Below are 27,701 nucleotides of genomic sequence, written 5' to 3' on the forward strand. Positions count from 1 at the left end.
ACAGAGGCAGAACCAGATCTGTCAAGTCAGTCACTAGGAGCAAAGGAAAGCCCTGACTCCTTAAGTTCCCTTCAGGTGAGATAATTTTCCACAGCCAAGGAACACAAATATACTTTTCTCATTACCAAGTGTGTGTTAAACATAATTGAGGGGGAAGGAGGGGGAAAGAATGTCCAACCGAATAGCAATTTCCAATTACTGACAACGAACCTAAATCCTTGGATATCAAATTTCATCTTTGCCAAGTGATTCCATTTTCTTTGACTGGATTTAGGGACCTCGTTACTTAACAAAAGTATTTTTTTCAGGCAAGTACACAACTATTTTCTTCCCCTTCTTTTTACTAAGGCCACAATGGGACCATACAATGGGATTTTCAAAGAAACACGAGGCAGGAAGGTAATATAATCCTTAACACTCTGGACATCCAACATAAGACATTACATATAAATATCACTTTCATCTTTCCCTAGCACTAAGACATGGAGAAGACCTCTTAGCAAATACAATTTACTTTATTTTGGTAGACTAGATAACCAAAATGCAGAATTTGATAAACACATGGCCGACTGGCAGATGTGAATATTGAAGACCTGTCTGTCCTGAATGGCAGTGTTTTGGTGCTTCCCAGAAAAAGTAGTACTTCTTGAATTTACTTAAGGAAGGAGTGCTATGATAGTTGTGAGATCATCGGCCTGAGGATCATCTGCCTGAATGAAAAATACAATACTCAGTCTTGATAGAGAAAGCTCCCAAATTCAAATAAAAAGCCCTGATCTAATTACTGACGGTAACATCAGTAGGCCTACTTTAAAGGATCTGTGGTATGACAACACCTCGTGCAGAGCTTCAATGTGGGTAGTGCTGCAAGGAGCAGAATGAGATTTTAAGATTATGTTCTATAACCTTGAAGGGTAGGAATACAATTAGTTCTAGGATTTGTATAATATTTCTTTTCTTGAAAATACTGAGAACATTATACTCCAGAGAGCAGATCTTTTTACTGAAATGCTTATACACCCACAATACAGATTTACTGGGGGAACTAAAGACTATGTTTCACTGGTTTAACAGAACAGTTAAAACGATGGACATTGTACCAGCCAGAAAAATAAGTTATATTTGTCATCTTCTATTTTGGGATCTATAAGCCCAAAACCTGTCTAGTCCTGAATGGGAGGTCTTGCAACATTAGACCACTAAGTGATAAAGACTATCAAATATTTAGTGCTAGGCAGCCTGAGAGCCATAGCCTTCTCAGACAGGAAGATATATACATGGTATCAATGCCCAGCTCTCATTCCCATCTTTTGTACTGTTCTGGGAAGCAGTGGAAATGTTAGGACAGGAGTGGGGAACCTAAGGGCCAGATGTAGCCCCTGGCTTGCCTGGATCTAGCCCCTGAGGCTCAGGGCTGCCCCCAGCATTGGGAAGCCCATGCTGGTGACGGGTGGTGTTTTTGTTTCTCACTTGTGCACAGTCCCTGACTGATTTTTCTGTGGGTCAGTGGCCCGCACCTGTAGGGGAGGCTTGGACTACCCTGCCTTGGAAATAAATGGTGATGGCTGCCTTGTCCAAAGTGTGGATTTCTGTCCTGTTTCAAGTCTGGCACACCAAAGCACGCATGCAAGGCCCACAGGAATTGTTTTGCATAACAATGCAGATTAAGCATGGTACGCGAAACCACGCCAAGAACACAGAACAAGCAACCTTGTACTGGTTTTTCTGTTTCTGATCAGCAAAAAATATAGATGCAGCCATGAAACTGTCAAATATGCACATAGTTTAGGTAACATCCTTGGTAGCAGGATGTGCTCCAAATAGGGGCATTGGGCTTTTTACGTATCCTACACAATACGTAATCAATTGGTAAATATTATTAGAACAACCAAGTCTCTCTCCGCTCTAAATTGGGTTTATTAAGAACAATCAATGGGAGGGAATGGGCAGGATTGGCCCACACATCTTGCTCGATGTAACTAGAAGTAATTAGGCCCTTCACACCAGTGCATAGCGTTCCAATACGTGGGAAGAAATGGAACCACAACCTCCTGCCTGACACTGTAGGTAGCATGCAGGTGAACTGTAAGTGAATTAGGCTTTATTATTGTATATAATAGATAATTTAGTAACTGTTTTTGCATTGTTTTGCACTGTATTAATTGCTTTAGAATTTATAGTATTTAAGGTTTAAATTATATAGTAATTGTTCTTAAGGCTTGTAAAACTTAAGTAACTGTATTAACTGCTTAAAGCTTACAGTAAGTAAGAAAGTGATTAAGTAGCCCTGGAGTGTACTGGTTTCCCTTGGATCTAAAATAAATCAAATCACACAACAGCGCCCCAAAAAAAGTTTCCCCACCCGAGTTAGGAGATCATTCAACATCTCATTTCCTTGGTCCAGACAAACAGAAGGGTAGCAAGGCATTTTATTCACTATTTTGAGAGACAAGGTAATCACCAGCTCAACAATTAATTTACAACAAATGAAATATTTCTAGGTGCAGAAGTCACTCTGCTATTCCACTTTTTGCAATAGAAATCTGTACACAGAAATAAGAAATTTTGCTTCACCCAAGTCAATACACAGCCACTCAACCATCCACCCTGGCAACAACTTTACTCCCTTTGCTTTATAATGCAGGACACAGCAGGCAGTTACAATCATCGTGATAACTGCGAAGTCATTTTCTGAGTAACCACCAGCAACCATTCAATCTACCAAAGCACATTTGTCCATTAGGGATGTTAAAATTAGATTAATCAACTAATCAAATAGTCAATGGAATTTTCATCAACTAGTCAATTAGACAATAAGGGTGCTTCCGCTTTGAAATGTAGCAAAAGCCTGCTGGGCTGTTGGTACATTTCAAAGGCGGAAGTGCATTTCAAAGACTGAAAAGCCGCACGGAGCCCAGGGCCAGCAGGAAAATCCGAGTCCCCTGCTGGTCCCAGGCTCCAAGCGGCACTTCCACTTCAAAATGCACAAGAGCCCCAGCGAGAACTCTTGTACATTTCAAAGGTAGAACGTCACCAGTGCACCTCTGCCTCCTCCCATGGAGCTGGAGGGAACCGCTGGCCCCCAAGACCTCCTCCTTCCCCCCCTCCTTGCTGCCTCTTTCTGATTGAGGCTGAAAGGGGCGGGGGGAGGGGAAACAACTAGTGTGTCGACTATCCGACAAGCTTTTGCTTATCTGATAGTCGACTAGTTGATTATATCCCTACTTTCTGTACTTGCTGACCAGGTAGTTGAAACTTTCCTTGCTGTTCCCCCAGTATCACTACTGAAATTTCAACATTGCCAGATTATCAGTGGCAATCAGGATAGAAAGTCCCTGCTTATAACTTTTTCAACAGTTCTCTCTTGTTAAATATGTGAGTATCATGCATTTTCCCTAACCAAACAACATTTATGTTGGAGGAAATGTTCCCAGTGAACACCCCACTCTCACATAACCATAAAAAGCAGCCTTTTCTTATGATGTACTCTATGACAAGGTGGTCTGATGACAAAATATGGATATAAGTGCCATATTTTGCTCCACTGCAATTTGGGAACTCCATTACAGCACTCCAGGAAATGATTAATGGCCAATATACTTGCACGACAACAGCCCTTCACAATAGATTTTCCAGCTCCAAAATTATTTCATCCTGACCAGCAGCAATCTAGTGTTGCAAGTTTCCACAGTGCAATCGCCAGTTGCTTCTCCACTGTGTGTGCAGATATCATTCTGGGTGCTGGAGTGAACATAGCAGCCAGATCCAGGAATGTGAGCTTTTATAACCAAAAATTCTGCAGTCACTGTCAGTTATCCAAATCCTGCATTAAGATGCAATCCCACCAACCACTGTTAATTCATTGGCTCTAGAAGCAGCACTTCACCATCAGCAGCTGCTCCATTAATACCATCAACCGACCCTGAACTGGTCCTCACTTTGTCCCACATCCAGCTGTCCTCCATTAAACTGTCATTTTCCCTTCTGATTCTGTTCCTCTTCAGCTCTTTAAGTGTATGCATCCTGCACTTGCAATGCTCCTGACAACAGTGAAGAGCTGTGTGGGTTTGATGCATCTATCACAGATAGTGGACAATGAGAAAGGCCCATGGGTTCATGTCATTTTTAAAAAAAAGATGCAAAACTTATAGCATACGTATGACATTATAGCACGGAGAAAGTTGTGTATCAATTAACTATTCCCAAGCAACATTTTTTCTACTCTTCCCCTCCTCCCGCCAAAGCACTGCCAAAACTTAACCAAAGACCATGTGGTGGATAGTGGCGAGATGCAAACTGGGATATCTACCCACTGTATCTGTGCATCAACACAACCTCCCTTTATGAGTACGCAGAGCACCAACCCAAGAAGCCAAATATACATGCACGTAAGTAATATTCTAACTGCAGTGGCTTTATATCAATGTAACTTGCATTGGAAAAGTTTGCAGTGGAGACATGTCATAAGGGAGAATGAATGTGATACATAGTAATACAACATTGACAAAAGACGACATTTTAAACAATTAGAATATGTGGTGAAAAATCAAGTCAATTACCAGAAGGTCAAATTCACAGAGGACAATTTGAAGGGTTTCAAAATGTTGAAATTCTTGAGAAGGAAAACGAACTTTGAAGCCCACCTACCTGTTCTCATGCATATTTTTAATATATGAGTGCACAGAGCTGAAACATGAAAACAGCCTGCTAGCAGACATTACTTTCATGATTTCATACTTCGTTTTCTCTCAGGACATTTACATAAGATTTCCACCTTCTCGGCATCTCTTTTTAAAACAGTAATTATACTCCTTACAAGTCTTTTGGAAAAGAAATTTAAAGTATGTTCACAATAGCTATCTTATTGCTTTCTTCATCTTACCAGTATTGACTCCACTGTCAGAAAATTAGTTGCATGGCGCATACATTCTCTGATACCTTTTGACTATATCACCAGCAATTTTAGTGAAATATTCAAGAGAACTGGAGGTATCAATGTTTTCATACAAGTAGCTCCAACCCAGCAGCTATTTTAACACTTGTATACACACATCATCCATCCACATTCTCACATGTTTTAGCTGCAATCACCATCAACATATCTGCTTATCAATTTCGAGTTTAAGTTTGTGTTGTTTTCACAATAAAGAAGATTAAATGGGTCTGGGACTCCCCTTTCTGTTACAAACAAATATTTAAATATCAGAGGGGTAGCTGTGTTAGTCCACCCCACCATCAACCTCAGCCTGGACCAGTCTACACAAGAGATCCACTTCCTGGACACTACAGTGCAAATGAGTGACGGTCACCTAAACACCACCCTATACCAAAAACCTACAGACCGCTATGCCTACCTACATGTCTCCAGCTTCCATCCTGGACACACCACACGATCCATCGTTTACAGCCAAGCACTAAGGTACAACCGCATTTGCTCCAACCCTTCAGACAGAGACAAACACCTACAAGATCTACACCAAGCATTCTTGAAACTACAATACCCACCTGAGGAAGTGAGGAAACAGATCGACAGAGCCAGACATATACCCAGAAGCCTCCTGCTACAAGACAAGCCCAACAGAGAAAACAACAGAACACCACTGGCCATCACCTACAGTCCCCAGCTAAAATCTCTCCAATGCATTATCAGCGATCTACAACCCATCCTGGACAATGATCCCCCACTTTCAGAGACCTTGGGAGGTAGGCCAATCCTCACCCACAGACAACCTGCCAACCTGAAGCAAATTCTCACCAGCAACTATACACCACACCACAGTAACACCCACTCTGGAACCAATCCCTGCAATAAACCTCAGTGCCAACTCTGCTCATATAATACCAGCAACACCATCACAAGACCTAACCACATCAGCCACACCATTACAGGACCACTCAGCTGCACATCTACCAATGTAATAAATGCAATCATGTGCCAGCAACGCCCTTTTGCCATATACACCGGCCAACTGGACAGTCCCTACATAAAAGAATAAACAGACACAAATCATATATCATGAATGGCAATAAACAAAAACCTGTAGGAGAACACTTCAATTTTCCTGGACACACACAGTAGCAGATTTAAAAGTAGCCATTCTGCAACAAAAAAAACTTCAAGAACAGACTTCAAAGAAACTGCAGAGCTACAATTCATCTGCAAATTTGATACTATCAGTTTAGGATTAAACAAAGACTGTGAATGGCTAGCCAACTACAAAAGCAGTTTCTCCTCTCAGAGTTCACACCTCCACCTCAGCTGCTAGAAGTGGGCCTCATCCTCCCTGACTGAATTGACCTCATTAACTCTAGCCTTACTCTTGATTGGAACTCTTTTCTTATGCCTGTATATCTATATCTGCCTCTGGAATTTCTACTACATTCATCTGATGAAGTTGGTCTTTGCCCACGAAAGCTTATGCTCCAATACAGGGGTCTCCAAACTACGGCCCGCGGGCCGGATGCGGCCCGCGAGGCCCTCTCATCTGGCCCGTGGAGACCTTTTTGTCTGGCCCCGCCTTCCGCGTGCCGGTGTGACGAGGCGACCCCCGCCCGTCCCTGGGGCGCCGCCGAACGGGCCCTTCTTGCCGCGGGGAGGGGGGCCCTGTCAGGGGTGTGCGGCGTGTACTCACGCCGCGCCGGGGCAGGAGAAGCGGGCCGCTCCGCTGACAAGCGGCCGCGCGGCGGCAAACGGCGCAGGGGGCGGGGGTTAGCACGGGCGGCGTTCCCCTGCCCAGACTGACAGGGCAGCCGGCCAATCAGGGGGCAGGATGGGCGGTGGTGGTAACGCCTGCCCAGCGACGTGCGGGGGAACGTGAACCCCGGCGGGAACTTTAAAAAGGTGACCCCTTCCGCCCGGGGGGGGGGGAAGGAGTGAGCGGTGGCAAGCAGGAGGGGAGGACAGCGTGCAGAGGAAGGGGAGAGCGGGGGAAAAGCCCCCCCCTTCTCAGGAGTCCAGACCCGACGGCCACCCAGACGGCAGGACCAGCCCCGGCGGGAGGGGTGGGCGTCTGGATATACGACCGTCAGCCTGACGGACGAATCAAAGGTGACCGCCCCACGGTGGGGGAAGGTAGAGGGTCACACGAGGAGGGAAAGGAAGCAGCCCAGGGCAGAACTCGTTAGAGTTGGCGGGCTGACGAGTTACGGCAGGAGCCCCGTCAGCCGGACCGGAGCCAGCTGGTTCCGTGTCCTTAGGGCCCTGGGCTGGGGCCCGTGAGTGAGGGTGGGCCCGGGCCCCCCTTTCCCTCCCCTTCAGCACTGGAGGGAGTGCATGGTCAGAGTACCGGCCGCGCTGCGACAGAAGGCGCAATAGGCGACTGAAATTCCCCGTCGTGAAAGCGGCCCCCGAACTGCTGTTTGATAGTTAATGCGGCCCTCGGGCTGAAAAGTTTGGAGACCCCTGCTCCAATATATCTGTTAGCCACAGGACTTCTCATTGTTCTTGAATATTTAAATGTTAAACTTAATTAAAAAAATATAAAATGGAAATAAATACAATTCCTATTAGGCACCTGTCTGTCCGTTATGGTGTTTGTAAATCTAAGCCATTTACACCTCCTTATCTTGCTGCTCCTTTCAAGCAGAACTGCTCCATTTAACAGCTGCTTGCTCAGCAAGACAATGCTCCGCCCCCCCCCCCCCCCCCGCCAATCAGCTGAACTCTCTGTCTGTGCCTGGCTGTGAGGCTCAAGTGGCAGTGCAGGCTCCCTGCTGTGCAGGGCGGGGCTGAACGCCCAAATGTGTGCCAATGAAAATCGGCTCACGTGCCACCGATAGCACACGTGGCGTAGGTTGCCAACCCCTGATCCAATGGTCTAGATGGTACTTTGTTCTGCCAAGAGTGCAGGGGACTGGAGCTGGCTATCACCTGAGATTCTATCCAGTTCTATGAATGTTTTTTGTGCTGTAAGAGCCCAGCTAGTCCATTTCCCAGTGCTGGTGTCTGTCATTAGCTACTAAGTTAAACTTAAGATTTTAGTCCGTGTCTACCGTTATACAGGCAGTACAGAGTCTCTATTGGTGTCTGGGGCATGGGCAAGGACCTTGGCATACAGGGATAAAGAGCTCTCAGAAATTTCTCAAGCAGCAGGTTGAACAATTTAATTGAAGTAAAAAGTCCACTTACTAAAAGGCTAATTACCACAAGTTAATAGAGTAATGCTCTTCAAAACTGAGTACATTTAAAAAAAACAAAATCAATTAAATAATACAAACTTACCTCATCAGAAGCAGAACGAAGACACTGGACAGCTGCCTGTTTTTTCATTTCCTCTAGTGTTAGATCCGAACACTTTTTCTTACTCTTTCCCCATTTCTTGTAAGCTCCTTTTTCCCAGCCCAGGAAGATGTCATTCTCCTAAAGTTAGTTAAAGGACAAAGGATCAAAATTAACCAAAATATTATTTCATTAAACAGTTTATCGGGCTTATATAAAATCCTCTCAACATGCACATGTAAGGAGTAAAGCTATCATTTCTGACCTCAGAAAACTGAGGTATAGAGAAGTTAAGTAACTTGTTGCTCAGTACCACACATAGCCAGTTAGTGAACCAGGATTAGAATTCAGGACATCTTGTCTCCCAATACCTTGCTTAGTCCACTAGACCATTCTGCTTCTTGAAACTCAGGGTATGCATACACTGCAGTCTCAACAGTGACTGCAGCACAGGTGGAGAAGCCAGCACTAAAATGGCTAAAAATAGCCTAACAGGTTTCGCCATGGGGTAGGAATACAAGTAAATACTCTGGATGCCTGGGACCTGTACAGTCCCTTTTAGCTACATTAGTACAGGTATATCTTCCCTTGATAACATCATACTTTGGATTGTAGTCATATCCTTAGTAATGTGAAATTGACTGATACATCATTGAAAAGTATCTGCCTTTCCCTACAGGAAAGGAAAATTGACAGGAAAATTTACAAATTTCAAATAAGTTTTTAGCACCCATTTGCTGTGAAGTTGTTCCGTTTACAGTTAAAGCAGTAAGGATAAACATCTGGAATTGACAACATACCATAAATTGAGGAAGGCAAGGGGGCAGAAACAGGGATGATGTCCAATATTATAGCCTACATTTTAAAATCCATTGTTTCCTTAATATTATTTTGTATCTTCTATAATTCTCAACTATTTATACTTCATTATACATGTACTTAGGCTATTGAAGATGATTCTGTCAACACATTTTTATGTTTACTTTAGGTTGCACTTCACTACTTGTATTATCTTATAGTTCTGTCCCCATTTAACACATGCTAAGTAAATATTTTCTTTAATCACTTAAAAGAAAAGGGAAAAAACTAATACTTTTGCTATAGATTAACTTCATTTTCTAGCACTCTCACAGCTAATTTACATTTGACTGGCACGGACAAGATGAACCTTTAAAAAGGGAATATACAATTTGACCTTTTGGGTCCAGACATCCCTAGGGGAGCACAGGGAGTCTCTGAATGCCAAAAGTATGCAACTTTATTCAACTAAAACCAAAAAAAAAACAACCAAATGAGGAGTCCTGTGGCACCTTAGAGACTAACCGTTTATTAAGGCATAAAGTCTGGTGGGTAAAACCCACTTAATAAATCTGTTAGTCTCTAAGGTGCTTTAAGACTCCTTGTTGTTTTTGCAGATACTATACAGACTAACACGACTACTACTCTGAGGCTTCATTCAACTAGTAGTATGTAATGTTACTATTTACAAATACATGTTCAGCAAGATATTTTAAGAAAATGTGTAATGTTCTTAAATGTATGGCCATTCACAGATATGTATACAGGTTATGGTCACCAGTGTATGCATGTGTATATAATATATACATAAAGAATGAATACCTGTAATCACCAAAAGCAGAAATTATAACAATGATGTGCCTACAAGGTCACCTCACAACATGGGTCAAGTAGCAACAAGGCAGCAAGGGATACCTCCTGATTTCCAAGCCAATACTTTACAGAAAACCAACTTCAAACACCTATCCATTGTCCAGCCAGGAAAAGACAACAGTGGATCATTCAAATTAATGGGAAAATATTGAAACAGCTTCAAAATGAAAAGAAAAAGCCAGTTTTCCAAGACTGAGTTGTCTACACTGGCAATTGGGCAACCAAGTTTTTTTTTTCCATTCACAGGTGCTAAAAAAAGCCTAAGCCACAAATGCTTTGCCATTGCTAGTGCTAGTGTAAACAGTGCTTTGTTAGCAAGAGTGCTCCCTTGCTGACAAAGCAATAGCAACGGGGCGGGGTGGGGGGGTGGGTAGGAGGGGGAGGATTTTTGTCAGCAAAACTATCAACATTGTTTTCACTATCCAACTTTTAGAGTATCGCTAAAAGCTATGTAATGTAGACTATACCTGAGAAAAGATGGAATTCTTCCCTCCTCCTTCTTCTTTTAAGATGTGCTGTTCATGTCCACACGTATGCACAGTATCTGCAAAGTTGATCTGGGCGCCCATGTAGTTGCTCCTTCATAGAGCCCAATATAGAATTCTGTCAACTTACCATCCCCTCAGTTCCTTGCCAGCCACTCAGACAGAGGGGCAGGAAGGTGAGTATTGGAATGGACATGAACAACGTATCTTAAAAGATAACAGTTACGAGAAAAGAAGTTTTTTTCTTTGAGTGCTTGTTCATGTAAATTGTAATTAGGTGTCTCACAAGCCCAGAATTAGCAGGTGGGATCAGAGCCTACTACTGACTGGAGCATTGCTCATTCAAAAGCCACATCTCCTCTGGCCTGCTGGGTAATAGCATAAATGTGAGCAAACAGAAAGGATAGAAGACTACGTTGTTGCTCTCCAAATTTCCTGAATGGGAACCTCAACCAGGAACGTTGTAGATGAAGCTTGAACTCTAGTAGAGTATGCTGTGATTGGAAGTACAGGAGCTCCACCTATCTTGTAACACTCCCAAATGTAGGATACTATCCATGACGATATGTGTTGTGACGACACTGGGTGGCTCTTCAGTCTGTCTGAAAATAGCTGGACCAATTTTCCAAATGGCTTAATTCTGCTCTGCTAACACCCGGAGAATGAAGTCTCTGCTCTCTGGCACTAGAATGTGGCTTAGGGTTTAAAAAAAAAAAAAAAAAAAAAAAAACCTAGAAGAAATATAACTTGGTTTATGTGAACTTGTGACAATCTTTCAAAGGCAAGCCAGGTGAGGCCTGAGCTGGACCTTGTCCTTAGGAACACAGTGTAGGGGGACTCAGATATTAGGACCCTCACCTCAGATGCTCTCCTGACCGAGATTACGATAACCAGGAGGCAAAGCAGGAAGCATTTCCAATCATTCGAATGGTGGTACTTTCAGCACAGACAGGACTACATTAAGGTCCCAGGCAGGGACCAGTTAGTGAACATGCACATAAAACCTGCCCAGTCCTTTCAAGTGACTTACCATGGGGTTAGTAAACAAACAGTGGCTCTCTCTTCAAAAATAGAAGGCCAATTTGGAGGCTAAAAGGTAAGGTTACTCACCTTGTGCAATAACTGGTGTTCTTTGAGATGAGTGTTCATGTGGGCGCTCCACTGTAGGTGTCTAAAGGCCTCAGCTCTTGTAACTGGAACATTTCTGAGGAAGTATATCCCCTGCCCCTGCGGGTGGCAGTGCACATGCGCCGTAGTGAACATGCCAATGCATGCGTGCCATCAACTGCCCATCCATTCTTTCTCTACTGCGGAGACATTTTGCAGCTCTGAAGCAGAGGGGAGGAGGGCGGGTCGTGGAGTGCCAATAGGGACACCCATCTCGAAGAACACAAGTTACTGGACACGGTGAGTAACCTTTCCTTTCTTCTTTGAGGAGTGTCCCTATGGGCGCTCCACTGTAGGTGACTACAGAGCAGCGCCCTAAGTCTCCAGAAGGAGGGGCTTTGGATGCGGCCGGGGGACTGAAGTTAACACCGCCTGCCATAAAGCAGTGGACTGGGAAGTGTGTCTATAGCATAGTGCTTAGTGAATGTGTGGGCAGAAGCCCACGTTGCTGACCTACAAATGTGTGCAACGGGCACATAATGCAGGAAGGCTGTAGCGGTTGCCATGGCTCTGGTGGAGTGTGCCCTCATTTGAGTTGGCAAAGGCACCTTGTTAATGTGGTAGGATTCTTTAATGCAATTTATTATCCATGTTGAAAGTCTCTGTTTCAATATGGTTTGACCCTTGGAACGGTCTGCTATAGAAATAAAAGGTCTCGGAGATTGTTTAAAATGTCTGGTGCTATCTAAGGATGTTAAATATAGAGTAATTTACTAATCAAACAATCGATGGAATTTGCATCGATTACTCAGCTAGTCAATAGGCACTTCTGCATTCCTCCTTTGAAATGAGCAAGGGGGAGGAGAGAAGCAACTAGTCCTTAACATCCTTAGTTCTATCTAAGTAAAAGGGGAGTGTCCACTGGACATCCAGGCACCGGAGCCGTACTGCACTGGCATCCGGATATGCCTTTTGATGGAAAACAGGTACGTAAGTTCGTTAAGGTGAAATTGGGAGACTGCTTTTGGGAGAAACTTGGGGTGTGATTTTAGAACTACTTTATCCTTGTAGATAGTGATTGGCGGATGTGCCATGCGTGCAGCTAGCTTGCCCTTACCATCTAGCTTGCTCTCCTTACCATCATGATTACTAGGAGGAAGGCCACCTTTATGGACAGGTAAATGAGGGAACATGTTGCCATTGGTCAAGGAGCTAAGAACAAGGTTAAGGTCCCAAGGCAGCATGGATGTCTTTATAGGAGGAAATATGTTGTTCAGTCCTTTGAAGAACTTTTTGGTTACAGGGTGAGAGAATATGGTATGCCCATCCACTATCTTGTGCTCACTCAATATTGCCGCTAAATGTATTTTTATGGATGAATTGGAAAGGTTCTATTTCTTTAAAGTGAGAAGGCAGACTAATATTACCATTAAATGTGCTGATTGTGGGTACAGGAATATTTGGTCTGCCCACTCAGAGAAATGCTTCCATTTTTGGGAGTATGTTTTCCGGGTCGTCTGATTGCAACAGTTCATAATTATATTATGGACTTCCTATCCCCATCTGCACTGTGGGTTAATCAGTGTCATAGTAGCCAGGCATGGAGATGAAGCTTGTGAATGTGCAGATGAAAAACTCAGCCTAGATCCTGGGATAGTATGTCCGGACACTGTGGCAGAGGAAGGGATGGTGCAGCCACCAACTGAGACAGGTAAGAGAACAATGGTTGTCTCACCCAGGCCAGAGTTATGACGATCACTCTGGCTCTGTGTTGTTTTATCTTCTGAATGACTCTGCCCAGCAGTGGAATTGGGGGAAAAGCATATAGAAAACTGAAGCCAGCTGATCATCATGGCGTCCCTCATGGAGTCCTCGCCGAGTCCCACCCTGGAACAAAACGTGGAGCATTTGGCATCCTGTGATGTTGCGAATAAGTCTATTTCTGCAAAGCCCCACTTGAGGACAACAGAATGTAGGGCTTGAAGATGTCTCTCCCATTTTTATTTCTGGTGAAATATGCGGCTTAAGTGATCCATGGTGATGTTTTGGTTGCCTGGGAGATATGCTGCTGATAGTGTGATGTGAGTGTGATGGGATATTGGATGCATTACTGCCACAGTGTTATAGCCTCTCTGCAGAGGGGATAAGATCTGGCTCCGCCTTGGGAGTTTATGTAAAACATGCATGCAGTGTTGTCCGTAAGTATTCTCACAGACTTGCCCCAAATCAATGGCAGGAAATGTTTGCATACTTCTCACAGCGCAAAGTTCTAAGATGATGTGCAGTGTCAATTCTGTTGTCAACAACCATCCCTGAGTGCTGTGATCATTGGTGTGTGCACCCCATCCCTCTAGTGCAGCGTCTGTAGTTATGGTTATGGAAGAGGGCTGCCGTTGGAAGGGGACACGCAAACATAGATTATGCTACTGGAGCCACCATAGGAGTGATTCTTTGACCCTCTTTGTGGGACTAAGAATTTTTTGTGTGTGATCCCTGTGTGGCCAAAATCACATATGGAGCCAGGTATCTCATGTGCAGCCTGGCATGAGGAACCATGTATGTGGTTGCGGACATATGGCCCAGCAGCTGAAGGAACTGTCTAGCAGACACGGTCAGGCTATCTATGACTCTTTGCTAGTGTAGAGAGAGTTTGGAATTTTTGCACAGGGAGCCATGCCTGTGCATTTATGCAGTCCAGTGCAGCTCTGATGAACTCTAACTCTTGGGATGGAGTAAGGTGTGACTTTTGTGCATTTATTTGGTGAGGAAGTATCTTGATAAAACCTGTTTCCCTTATGATGAGCCGGTATGATCTCTAGTGCCCCCAGTTGTTTACCTCCTGTTGTAGCAGGGGCTCATAAGAAGGGTCCCTGAATAGGGACAGGGAAGGGGTTTGTGTTGGAGGAAATTTTGTGAATGATATGGTGAATCCTTTCTGTATAACGTGTAAGGCCCACTTGTCTGTAGTAATCTTGGCCCACAATTGGCAGAAGGGCTGCAGACTGTATTGGTAACTTGCACTGGGAAACGATGTTGAATCTTTGACCAGATTTTCAAAAGGCTTGTGGGCCGTTGGACAACTGAGATGTGGTTGGCTGGTCTAGAGTTTGCCTGTGTTTTTGCCTTTGCCTACTCCTGAGGTTGTAGCATTTCTGGGGCACAAATGATGACAAAGCTCTGGCCCGCAATGTATACTGCATGTTTAGTCTCTTCTTATGTTGGGGAACATACATGCCCAGGATCTTCAAGATCACGCAAGAATCCTTGAGTGTGTGAAGGGAAGTGTCTGTTGAAGCTTCTGGTCCTCCAAGTGTTAATCCTCAAGAGTATTTTGTACCTCTCTAGGAAAACCTGAAACGTGGAGCCAGAATACTCGGTGCATCACTACTGATGTGGCTAAGGACCGTGCTGTAGTGTCTGCCTCATCAAGGGATGCCTATAGTGCCACTTTAGCTATAAGGAATCCTTTGTCAATCTTGGTTTGGAAAGAGGCCTTACTATTCTCAGGAAGCCATTCAATAAAATTTTTCATATTGTCAAAGTGGTGATATGTGTATTTCACCAACAGCACCATATAGTTTGCTATTCTTATTAGGAGGGAGGCTGATGAGTAGGATTTCCTCCCAAGGATATCAACTCTCTTTCACTCCTTACGGTAGGGAGTGGATTTATATCACGTTTGTTTGCCTCTACTATTGACCATATAGACCACCAATGAGTCTGGTGCTGGATGTACAAATAAATATTTGGTGCCTTTCAATGGGAGGTAGTACTTCCTATCTGATCTTTTTTATGTTGGAGAAATAGAAGCTGTTTGCCATAGTATTTTTGCATGATCTAGAATGGCCTCTGACTGGTAGCTCATTTTTTTAGGACAGTGAGGCTTGCAGGATGTTGGAGAGTTTGTGCTGTGTCTCAGGCACCTCAACGAATGAAATATATAAAGCATTCTCCACTCTCTTATATAGGTTCTGGAAGGACCTAAAAATCATTCCCTACTGTTGGTGGAGGGAGCATTATTATTTCATCTGGGAGGACAATGAAATGTGGGATGGAAGTAACGTGTCCTCTCCCTGTGAGTCGTCAAATTCTTCTATGTCCTCCTGTGTAACCTCCAACCTAGTTGGACAGGAGGGGGTGTGCGCTTCTGTAGGTGGCCTTTGTGAGGACATTAGGTGGGGGGTCTGAACCTGGGCCTTAAGCCCGACAAGTGGGTCCCATCCCTGCCAAGTCTGTGGGAGTGGGACGCCACATCTGTGTTTGAGGCAATTGCAGTTGTGTCTGCATCTATGCGGCTGGCTTGGGCAATGAATGCCTAGGGGAGAAAGCAATCTCTTCATCATGCTCACTGTCGCTAGAGAATCGAGGCGCCAAACTGGCTGGAACGGGTAGCCTGCTTATCCCCTCAAGTATTGGGGAGGCACTGGTATCGAATAACCATGTACCCTGTACCAACATTACTGTCAGCTCTTGTTGCGTGGTCAGTAACTTCAGTGGAGCAAAGATCAGTACCACCGGTGATGAGCATTGTGATTGCACCATGGAGCCTGCCCATATCCTGGATATAGACTGTACCAGGGAGATCTTTATGGGCTTCATCAGTACTGATTTTGATGGTGTGTGTACCAATGGGTCAGAGAGCCTCTTGTCCTTGGCACCGTGTGGCTTCTTTGGAGCCAGCTTTGTGGGTACCGCCAGTGATGGATTTCTTCGGCTTGGATGCTGGTACCGCAGGCATCTTTCGCAGATATCACCCCTTGGGGTTTGTCCATACCAGACTTCCCCAGTGCCTGCATGTCCCCCATAGCCTTTCCCTTAGGTGAAGGAGGCTTACTATGGGGCAATAATCTCTTCAGTGCCCTCTCTGCTGAGGGTGAAGAGTGCTTCCTTTTGGTGGTCTTTTTGGCCAGGATGTGTCTCAGTGCCAAGTGGCCTTGGTCAGAAGCTGCCATTGGTGAGGTGCGCACAGGGGAGGCTTGAGGTGCTGGTTCGGAGACTGGTCTCTCTTTTTTCCATGCTAAGGAGTTTCACCTGAAGCACTCACCCCTTCAGAGATCTGGCCCAGAGCTTTTTTCAGTGGTGGCAGCTCTTTGACGAATACTCTTGACCCAAGCATTGAATGTATTGGGCATGCCCATCCAAAACGGGTATGGACATGCAGCATGTCAGGCACTGCTTAAATTCCAGTGAACCTGGAATGTTTGAACAACCTAACTATAACTATGAACTATATCTTATTGAACAAAAAAAATATATTTCTTTTTTTGTTCAAATTAACAAACAAACAACTTGGCAGGGGTAAACTGAGATGAGAACTAACAATAACTACAGTACTAAAACTCTGAGTAAGACATGGAGTGCTGCTGTGTTCCAACCAAACTGGGAGCAGTTGAAAAGGAACTGACGGGCGTTTGGTGTCACGCATGTGTCGGTACATTCGCTATGGCATGTGCAGTGCCACGTATATGCGCTGCCACCCACAAGGGGTAGGGGCACTGCTGCTGAAAAGTTCCAGTTCTAAGTTTTGGGGCATCAAGACACCTGCAGTAGAGGGCCCACAGAGACACTCCTCGAAGAAGAATGTACCCTTTTTGAGGATAACTAGAGTCCCCCTTGTTTAAGATACAGGATATAGTCTATGATGAGCAGCACTGAGGCCAGTGTTGGTGGTGAGTAGGGATGTTAATGGTTAGCTAGTTAAACGGTAAGCACTTGCTGATTATAGTTAACCAGGAAGGGCAGGAGCAGCCCCCACCTGCACCTAGGATTGTCAGGTGTCCGGTTTTGAACCGGACAGTCCAGTATTTGAGCTTTCTGTTCGGGAAACAAATTGAGAAAATATAAATGTCCTGTATTTTCTAAATAAGATGTAATATAGATTGTGATGTAAATGTCAAGTGTGTCCGGTATTTTTGTTGAAACCATCTGGCAACCCTACCTGCAGCAGGCAGGGGACTGCTCCAACCCAGTGCATCCCAGAGATGATGCTGTGGGGAACTGGTTTTTAAGGCAGTTCCCTCCAGCACCAGCTCCTATGGGATAGGGGTGAGCGCCACAGAGAGCACAGTGCGAACAGGGACTGCTTGGGTCCCCGCTCATCCCGCATCACTTCTGCTTTTCAAATGTACAAGAATCCCAGAGGGCTCTTGTACATTTCAAAATTAGAAGCGCCAGCAGGGACGTCCAGCACCCTAAGTTTCCGCCAGCACCGACTCCTGCTCTGCGCCCCCCTCCTCCCGCCCTTCCCCACTTGCTGCCTCTCTCTGTCAGGTATTTGCTTATTGGATAGTTGACTAGTCACTAACATCCCTTCTTGAGACCAGAGGCCTTGAGTCCTGAGGCCCAAAATGAGCTCCCCCACTCAACAGGTCACCATTTTAAAGCTGCTGTAGCATTTCAGGAGTTCACACTTGATACTTGGTTGATGAAATACAAGTTTAAAAACACACAAATATTTTGGGGTGTGTGCTCTGATTTTTAACAGTTGGCCCAGAGTTTGGCTCCCATGTTTGAGAGACATGGCAGATAGCCAATTCAGATGGTTCCTACTCTCTCCTCTCTGGTTCATTAGATTCTACTTTTAAGAGTAGAGGGCAGAGGATTTTAAAAGTTGCATCTTTCTTCCAAGCTCTGCTCACAATTAAAGCTGTACCTAGTTAAGGTACCAAACTGAAAAGGTAATTCATAGTAAATGGTACAGACCTCCACAGTATGATCATTCTGCTTTTTGCAAACCCTGATAAATAACAAATAATTTTGACACAGTCATGATTATGGAAGCACCTGGTATCAATTACATAGTTAGGCTTGTGTTTCAAAAAGGGCTTAAAATGGGGAATAAATCTGTATTTTCCTCTAAAAGTAGGTGGCCCTCCCCAGTGAGATTTCAGAGTACAGGCTGGACCTCCCTGGTCCAGCACCCTCTGAACCTGAATAGCCCCAGATGAGTGATTTTGCCTGACCAGGAGAGGTCATTTCATGGCTCCCCTGCAGCTTGCCCCAAGGCCTGCCCTGTCCCCTGCTGCAGCCCAGATGAGCCACACGGCTGGCTTCTTCCCCCATCCCCTCCCAGCAGACCAGAGTTCCAGTTCATATAGGTGCAACCTGGATTAAGTTTTAGGCCATTTGAATTTTCTGTGCAGCTTTTGTTAGAAATTTGATTCCAGTTGAAATTTTTCATTGGCACTAGGATAATGTACTTTGAGCAGAACTTGTGTAATTCACAGAGGTTTGGGAAGGAAAATAACTGAATTTCATGCTTTTTGGGTGCTATAATTCATAAGCAGGAGTTTATGCACTAACAGTATGCATAATATGTGCATGTATACTGTGCGTAATAGAAGAGATTTTAATGTAAAGACAAGACCTTATGTGCAGTAGCAGCTGTTGGTGCTTAAAGTTTTCGGCAGCAGCTCTCTTTACACCCAATCCACAGGTTTAATCCTCACATTGCTTAAACTTAAAAAAAAAATATTGAAGTACCGCCAGTTTTGGGAAATACAAAAAAAAGCTTTCATTGTAATTGTTTGACTTTCTACACACATTCAGTACCTACTGAACTCAAAACCATCCCTCAAGGATATGACAAGTTAAGCCACCTGATAATACCTTAAACTTTTCTGCTCAGGGACACATCCCTTATATTGCTCCCTCTAACTTTTTTCCATCCATGTGCAAAATAAATTTTGTTTGATGCACGAAGGCCTGGACAGATGTACACCATGAGAAGAAAAACATCCTGCCTGCTGTGGGAACTCTGCTAATCAGCTGGGTGGCATTTAATCTCTCCTGGGTGGATGCCCAAGTGCACAACTTAGAGGGAACACTGATTTACCATCACTTTAACTACCTTAAAGCACGGAACACATGCCATAACGTTATCCCTGTCATTCCCCACAAATACCAATCTTCTATCACTCTATCAAGCCATCCTTCTCTTCCTCTCTACTTCCCACAGCCAACACCTTATTACGCTTAATAGTGTTAGGAAGAAGTAGCTTGATAATAGAAGGATGGGAAAAAAACAGCTGAGGGCAAAATTAAGGTTACACAGTGCATGGTCTGTGATATTCCACAGCAAGTTGTGCATATGTGGTAGGAGGAATAGAAGTTATACATAGTATTAAAGTGGCTTAATTTTTCATTTCCTTTTGTGGATTTGAGTTATGAATGGAGCAACTGTTTCACATCAAGATTTTTGTATATTTTTTAAGCTACATAGCCAACACAGTATTAGAAAAAATAAATGCACTTCATACCTCAGCTTGAAAGAAATTGTTATCTGCAGATTTATAAACACAAAAGTTAAAAACCTACACATCCCCAATCCCAACATAAATTTTAGGGTACAAGACTACATCCATCAGGAAAAGGTGTTACAAACTACCATGATCCAGCCCAATCTGACACGCTTGCAAAGCGCTCTCAAAATTTATAGAAATCTCTACACCAAATTAGTGCATACACATGGATGTATGTCACAGTTCTATTTTTATTTCATGAAATACCAGAGTTGATTGCAAAGATCTAATTTCATAATGTAACAGAAGTCAAACAGGGTCAAAATGCTTAACACAGTATAACTACTGTTATAGTAAGCTAACTACACCAAACTTGACTTTTCATCTAATCAAATTGGGTCCTATCATGGTTTTTCAATGATGAAAGACATTTCAAACATCTGAACTGATTCCAATGTATAATACACAATACGTAAGTGATACAAGCATCCATTTTCACTGGACAACATCTAAAATATGTAAATACCTGTTCCTGCAGGTCGTAGTCATAGCTATCATGCAGCAGAAGACTGAGGACATACCGAGTATATATCATGGCATCAATGCCACACTTCTCTAGCTCTTGTCCCAGCCAGGTCTGCACTGGGCCCAAAGCATGAAGCAGAGACATTTCAGAAACAGATACAGGGCCTGGATAAGAGCTTGAGGAGCTTTCAGATGGCAAACCATCCACAACAATTGTACAGATAGGGCGCATGAATCTAGGTGGTTGGCATCCTTATAACGTGAAGCATTTTCTGTAGTTGATATTCCGTCGATATCTGGAGGTGATTTTCACTCCAGTAAATAGGAGAGGCTCTTGACTTCTAGGACAATCATTTATACTTCCTGGCAGTTAGCCATCTAGAGACGAACATCACTCTTCAGGCATGACCAGTGAATAAACTAAATCCTACTAGCAAACACATATGAAGATGTGTTTTTCTACCTTAATTTCACATTGAGGCCAGATGCAAGTCCCCAGCAGGACCTATAAAGAGCAAAGAAATAAATAAATAAAATAAAATAAAAAATAAAGTTGTGACGTGTACTTGACAAACTAGAACAGGGAGCAAATATTCTTCAGTACAAACATTTACATGTTGCTTATTTCTAAATTAAACACAATAAGTACGCTATTCTTATGAAAGTTAGAGTAATTCCAAGTTTCCAGGAAACTTTTCAAGCATACATTAAACAAACACACACCATGCCGAGGGAGGGAGAAGACTAAGCACTTTACCAAGCAACTGGTTTTGTATGCAAGTTGCAATTTTATTACCATTTTATCATCATCACTTTAGGAAATAGCACTTGGAGCAACAGCAACTTGGTTTGGGAAGTGTGACAGGGCTAACCTGCCCCACACTGAGCAGGAGGGAGAGGAGCCCGTTTATTGGGTAGAGCATGCCCCTCCCCCGCAGCCCTACTGCGAAGTGCAGCCTGACTATAAAAGGCTGCCGGGCTGCTCAGTTGAGGCAGACCGCTGGGGAGGAAGGAGCTCTGGCCCAAGCTGCAGGCCCGCTGCCGGACCTGCCACCAGATTCAGAGCCAGAGGGACCGCTGCGGTTGCTGCTACCATCCCCGGGGTGAGCGTGCCCCCAACGCCGACTCCGGGGGGCCGCCCGCCCCGCTGCAGGGGACACCGCCCCTGCGCTGCTGCCCCCAGAGACGAGACCAGCTGACATTGCCGCCGCCGCCAGCCCAGCATCGCCAGGTGGGACCTCTGTCGGCCACAAGGCTGGGATAGGAAGCAACCCAGGGCAAGGGGCAGGGAAACCCCCAGTGGGCTCAGCGCGTTTCAGGGAGGACTCCCCCACCCCACCCCACCCCGCTGAGCCAGTGGTGGGAACCACCCACCACCATTAGGGCCCTGGGTTGGGGTCCAGTGGAGAGGGAGGGCCCGGACCCCCCTACCCCAACCCCTCAGGGCGTGGACTAGGCCTCAGGGCCCGCTGTGATTGCTGGACTAGGCCTCCGGGCCTCTTGCTACTGCTTTAATCTTGGGGAGAAGGGAACGGGGCGGGGAGGACCCCGCCACAGCAAGCAATCGGTTTATTTGTCAACTGACAGAAGACTGCTGAACAGTTGAAATTCAGGGGTTCTTTCATATGGCCACGTGAACTAACCATCAGAGTTTCATCTCAAAATGATTACTCCCACTAACATACCAAGGTTGATCTCTGATTTGTTCATAGATTTTGAAGAAATAAAGACCATTGTAATCATTTAGACAGATCTCCAAAAAAAAAACCACAGGCCTTCCATTAACAAACTCTTACTTCAAGTCCAATAGATGTGATTGAACTAGCGAGTATCACTTGTAGGCCTGGTCTATGCTACAGAGCTAAGTCAATGTAAGTCAGCTTACATCAATGTAACTCTGTAAGTGTACACTCTACAATGTTGTTCGCACCAATGCACATCACCCACTACATTGACTTAACTCCACCTATGCAAAAGGCATAGCACTTAGGTCAGGGGTGGGGAACCTATGGCCCAGACCTTGCCAGATATATCACATGAAGCTTGAGACTCGGCCCACCCCTCCCACCTACAGTGGCATGAGCTGGCATGCCAGCCACAGGGGACGCACTGGGACTGAAGGACCAGCACTGACTCCCCGCAGCAGTGTAGGGAGCCTGGTGCTTCACAGGCCAGATCAAGTCAAGCCACAGGCTAGATCTAGGCACACTACCAAGAGAATGAGCACGGAGTGGACATGAAAAATTGATTTAATTACATTAACACATAGCCATTACAGTAACTTACGTTTATTTAGTTATGTAGCATAGAGTTGCCAGTTATAAAAGTGTCTAATCTTGGTTTAAAGATTTCCAGGGACGGAGAATCATCTACAACTTTTGGTAACTTGTTCCTATGGAACCTGCCCCCTCGCCCTTTTTAATTGTATCTTATTTTTATTCTGAATTAGTCGAGTTTCAACTTGCAACCACAGGATCTTGTTAGATCTTTCTTTGCTAAATAGTGTTCTTCAGTCACCAAATTTCTGATTCCCTTATAGGTGCCAAAAAAGTTATCAAGTCATCTATTTAACTTCTCTTTAAGGTAAATAGATTGAGCGCCTTGAGTCACTATATATTTTCTAGTCTTTTAAGACTAAGAAAAACAGCACTTGGTTTACACAGTATATCATGTGTTTTGATTCCAAGACCAAAAGAGATCACGGATCATCTCATCTTACCTCCTGTAAGAGCACAGGCCATAGAACTTTCCAAAAAATACTTCCAAGAGCAACTCTTTTACAAAAACATCCCATCTTTATTTTAAAATTGTCCATGATTGAGAATCCACCATGGCCCTTATTAAATTGTTCCAATGTTTTTGGTATGTATGCCTTATGCCAGTATCAACTTGTCTAGCTTCAACTTCCAGCAGCTGGCATGACCTTTCTTTGCTAGATAGGAAAGAGTGTTCCCCATGGAGCAACTTGCAGACTAAATCAAGTCACTCAAATCTCTGTCTATTTAGACAGACTGAGCTCTGAGTCTAATAAAGTAGTGATTCTCAATCAGGGGTACATGCATTTTCAGGAGCACAAAGAGGTCTTCAAGGGGTACATCAATTCATCTAGATCAGTGTTTTTCAACTGGGGGGGGAGAAATCACAGGACTGGTTTTGGAGGGGTCACAAGCAGGACAAACACATGGGGTCACAGGTCACAGGGGACCCCATGCAACTAAGTTACATGTTTTAGTGCTGGGCAGATGGGATCAGTCTTGAGCCATGGGTGGCAGGGCTTTAGCTTCACACTCCTGAAAGGGGTACAGTAGTCTGGAAAGGTTAAGAACCACAGCTACAAAGCACGCTTTCTACTCCTTTAATCTTTCACAAGGCTCTTCTCTGAACCCTCTCCAATTATTCAATATCCTTCTTAACCGTACAAACCACAACTAGATGCAGTGTTCCAAGAGTGATCAAATCAGTGCTACACATGGGCATAAGTCAGTGGCTTTGGCTAGGGAAGGCTTTGCCTTCCCAAATCGTCAGCCTGGCCCCACCCACACTCCACTGCCAGAATGTCTGCTATAGGCATTCTGGGGGCAGTGTCACTACCCCCAGTGCCCTGTCCTACCAGGGGCTCAAGGCCGGGGAGGCTGGAACCACACTGCCCCTTCCCTCCCCCAGTGCTCTGGGGAGGCAGGGGAGCCACACTGCATGCACACACTCCCTCCCTTCTCTTCCTCCCCCCAGAGCTCCAGGGAGGTGGGGGAGCAGTGCTGTGCACATGTGCTCCCATCACCTCTCTTCCCCTCTCCCAGTGCTCTGAGGAGGCTGGGGTATGTTCAGCATGCTGCCCCACCTCTTCCCCTCCCCATGGGGGAGGGGAGAGCAGGACTTCAGCAGAGGGTGTGGGGCTGTAGGTGGGGTTGGGGTCCTACCTCCCCCAGCCCCAGCTGCACCAATCACCTATGGTGCTAGATATAAAGGTAGTCATAGTTCTACTCCTACTTAATATTTCCCTGTTTATATACCCAAAGACAGCATTAACCTTTTCTGTTCACAGCATTATACTAGTAGTTCACATTCAGCTGATTATCCAGCAGGATCTTTTTCAAGATCCCTCATCCTGTACACATGGCCTACTTTCTTTGTTTCTAAATATTACATTTATGCAGTTACCTTTATCAGCCAAATTTCTAATCTCATCAAAAGATGAAATGACTTAATTTTGACATGACTTATTTTCCATACAGGCATGCTGATTGACATTACCACCAAACGTTTCCTTGTTCGCTGGATCCCAAATGAGCTTTTTCTGGGACTAATGAGGCTCACAACCGACAAGAGGGTAACTTGCGTATAATTATCCAGATTACCCTGCTTGCTGTTTTTGAAAATTGTATTAGTCTTTTTGCACTCTTCTAGAATGTCCACAGTATTCCAAGATTAAAAGTTAGTTACAGTGGGCAAGAGTAGGGATGTAAGCGAGTAGCTGACCACTCGACTACCCGATAAGCATAACCATACCACTCACTTCCCCCCCACCCCTTGCTGCCTCTGTATGCCCGGCTGCTGCAAACAGGAGCTGTTGGACCCTACTCCCAGCAAGCGCCAGCTCTGGACCACCCTGGCTCTGCATTTTTTAAATGTAGTAAGAACTGCCGGGCCCTTATTACATTTAAAATGCAGAGCCGTAGTACGGGTGGCTCCTGAAGCCGTTGCAAGCCAGGAACGAGTAATACTGACTCATGACAGCTCCAGACCATTACAGCACTGCATTTTAAATATATTAAGAATCTGGCAGTTCTTACTACATTTAAAAAATGCAGAGCCACAGCGATCCAGAGCTGGCGTGAGCCAGGACTGCTCAGTCCCAGCTCGAGCCAGCTCTGGGAGCTAACCCCACTGCAGCTCTGCAGTGCAGCCCTAATCAACAAACTGTATCAACTACAGTCAAACAATGGCTCTATCACTTTTAGACCTGAGATTTTTGCTCTTTCAGAGCTCTTGGGGATTAGTTCCAGATCTGCCAACTGAAAAATTTTATCCTATTAGATTTTAATATCCTCTATACTTAAGAGGATTGAGAAGTTTATCATTCCCATGTGTTACTAGTACTTCATAATTCTTTCTAAATAATTAATAGAAATGTTTGAATGCTTCTGCCTTTTCTGCATCAACAACAAAAAAAATTTACACTCTCCATCTACAATCCACCACTATTGTTAAGATTGCCTTTGTCCCTAATAAACTTACAAATTTCTTATTCTCTTTAGTCCCTGCTAGCCACGGGTTTTTATGAGATTTCTTTAACTTTTCTTAACAACCATCTATAAGTGAGAGCCAAAGCCAGTATAGATTTGACCTCCCTCATCTGGCACCCTCGGGACCTGACTGGTCCCAAACAAAGGTATTTGCTGAATGAGGGAAGGTCCTTCCCAACATTGTCCGTGCTGCTCCTGGTTAGGACTCCAGCCAAGCCCTGCTGCTGCCTGCCTGGCTGTGGCTTCCCAAGCCCCATGGCTGCCAGAACCAGGGTTCCACAGCTGTCAGGGCCAACAGGGTTTGACAACTGTTGTAACCAGGCTCCATAGCTGCTGGGGCTATGCAGCTGCTGCCAGCTCCCGCTACTGCTAAGAAGCAGGGACCAGAACTTCCTACTGCACTGCCCACCCCTCCCTGAACACGGAACTCCTAGCTGAGCCTTCTCCCCACCCCCCCAACCCACACACCCCGCTCCTGCCTTGTGGCCTTCTTATACCTGGACTCTGTGGTTCAGGAGTATCTGTGGTCCGGCCAATGTTGCCAGACCACACAGTCCTGATTAAAAGAGGAACAACCTGTAATATTAAAAATTCAGCGCTTCACTTTCATAGGGGTGGTCGAAAAGTACATGGATTACTTCTGCATAGCAGGATCAAGCAGAAAAAGCTGAATGAGATAAAAGGAAGGCTCAATTAGAACAAAAAAGCTCATTTATTCTAATTCTGTGGAGTCCTATACCCATCTTATAAAATCTGCAGTAGGATTGAGGATATAGTGTGTGTATGCACATGTGCATAACACTTCATGTACTCTTTGGTTCCTGACAATTGTTACCCACCGGGATCATGCTAATAAGGCTAAAAAGAGAAAAACAACTGAACCATTTGGTAATTTTCCAACAGAATATTCTTCCTGTCAGACAATGGCAATTCATAGAAAGCAAAACATTATGCAGATGAGTCATCACTTTTGGTGAAAATTAATGTAGTAAAAAAAAATTAAATAAAAAAATTGGAAACATTTCAGAAAGGTTGAAACATTCCACTTTTATCTCTTCAGATTGGAATATTTTGATTTTTATTCGAAAATGGCTTCATTCCAATTTAATTGTAATCTGTATCTAATATATATATTGTAGAGCCGTGGTCCCCAACACGGTGCCTGCGGGCGCCATGGCGCCCACGGGGCCATTTGCATGCGCCTGCCAGGTGCTCGGGGCTGGCCTGGCCCCGGGCACATGGCACGGCGCTTGCGGGGAGCATCGGCCCCGGGCGCGCAGCGCTTGCGGGGGGGGGGAGCGGCGGCCCCGGGCGCGCGGCTATGGGGGGGGCGCCCCCGGGCACACGGCTATGGGGGGGGCCCCCGGGCATGCAAGTGTCCCCGCCCCCTGGCACCCAGAGGGCGAAGGGCCACGCCTCCTGGCGCCCGGCAACCTCAAAAAGTTGGGGACCACTGTTGTAGAGCATGTCTGAGTCCATTTGTTCAAGAACTCCTACTAAATGGTAAGAGCTGGAGCCACCAAATTTGGTATGCAGCTTCCTCTCCTAACTTGAAACAAGGTATGGGTTTGGTTGTACCAGAATAACCGGAAGCCCTGGGCAAAGGATTGTTTCCAATAACATGCAAAGGAAGGGGTCACTGTTCAGAGGCACACAATATGAGCATGGCCACTGGGGGCAGCAAGCATGCAAAAGAGTTATCCTGCAATGTGTCCACTGAGGGCAACCATACCACCAAGTGAGCGGCAAGCAAGGCTGGGGCTCAACCATCTTGCCTGCCAGCAGATCGAGTAAGCAGCCCCCTGCCCCAAACCCTCCTCCACCCCTTGGCCACAGCGCTCAGGGAAGGGGAGAAAGCAAGAGAAAAAAGGTTCCGGAGGGACAGAACACCCCCCCCCCCCGGCAAGCCAGGAGGGTGGGGGACAGAGCTGGAAGGACAGAAAATGCCCATGCCAGATGTTATTCCCTCCCCAACCCCTCCTTACCCCGCCTGCAGCCTCCTGCACTCTCCTCTCCCCAGCATTCCTAAAGCCCTGCCCTGAGTCCTGCACCCTCAACACCACCAGTCCCCCCGAAAGACCTGCAGGGTAAGTTTGCTAGTATTATATGATGTCAAAAATGAAAAAAAAATGTTCTGATCACTAATCAACCAAAAACATTGTTTTGGGATTTATTTTAACAGGAAATTTCAAAGCAACTTTGAAATTTCAAA

General features: G+C 45.0%; 1 protein-coding gene across 8 annotated transcripts in view; it reads right to left on the minus strand.

Moving 5' to 3' along the window:
- Window positions 1-27,701, minus strand: part of KIAA0232 (KIAA0232 ortholog) — a 93,195-nt gene that overhangs the window by 48,424 nt on the left and 17,070 nt on the right. For 5 of the 8 annotated variants that reach the window (XM_075930769.2, XM_075930770.2, XM_089777796.1 and 2 more), the window contains 2 exons: window positions 20,248-20,751; window positions 8,222-8,359 (listed from right to left, as the gene is read on the minus strand). In XM_075930769.2, the coding sequence (XP_075786884.1) occupies window positions 8,222-8,359; window positions 20,248-20,478 (369 nt within the window). In that variant the 5' untranslated portion in view covers window positions 20,479-20,751. The remainder of the gene's footprint in view (window positions 1-8,221; window positions 8,360-20,247; window positions 20,752-27,701) is intronic. The other 3 variants (XM_075930772.2, XM_075930773.2, XM_075930774.2) reach the window with 2 other exon arrangements.

This window comes from Pelodiscus sinensis, chromosome 4, assembly GCF_052426305.1.
Source record: "Pelodiscus sinensis isolate ZL-2025 chromosome 4, ASM5242630v1, whole genome shotgun sequence".
Classification (NCBI taxonomy): Eukaryota; Metazoa; Chordata; order Testudines; family Trionychidae; genus Pelodiscus; species Pelodiscus sinensis.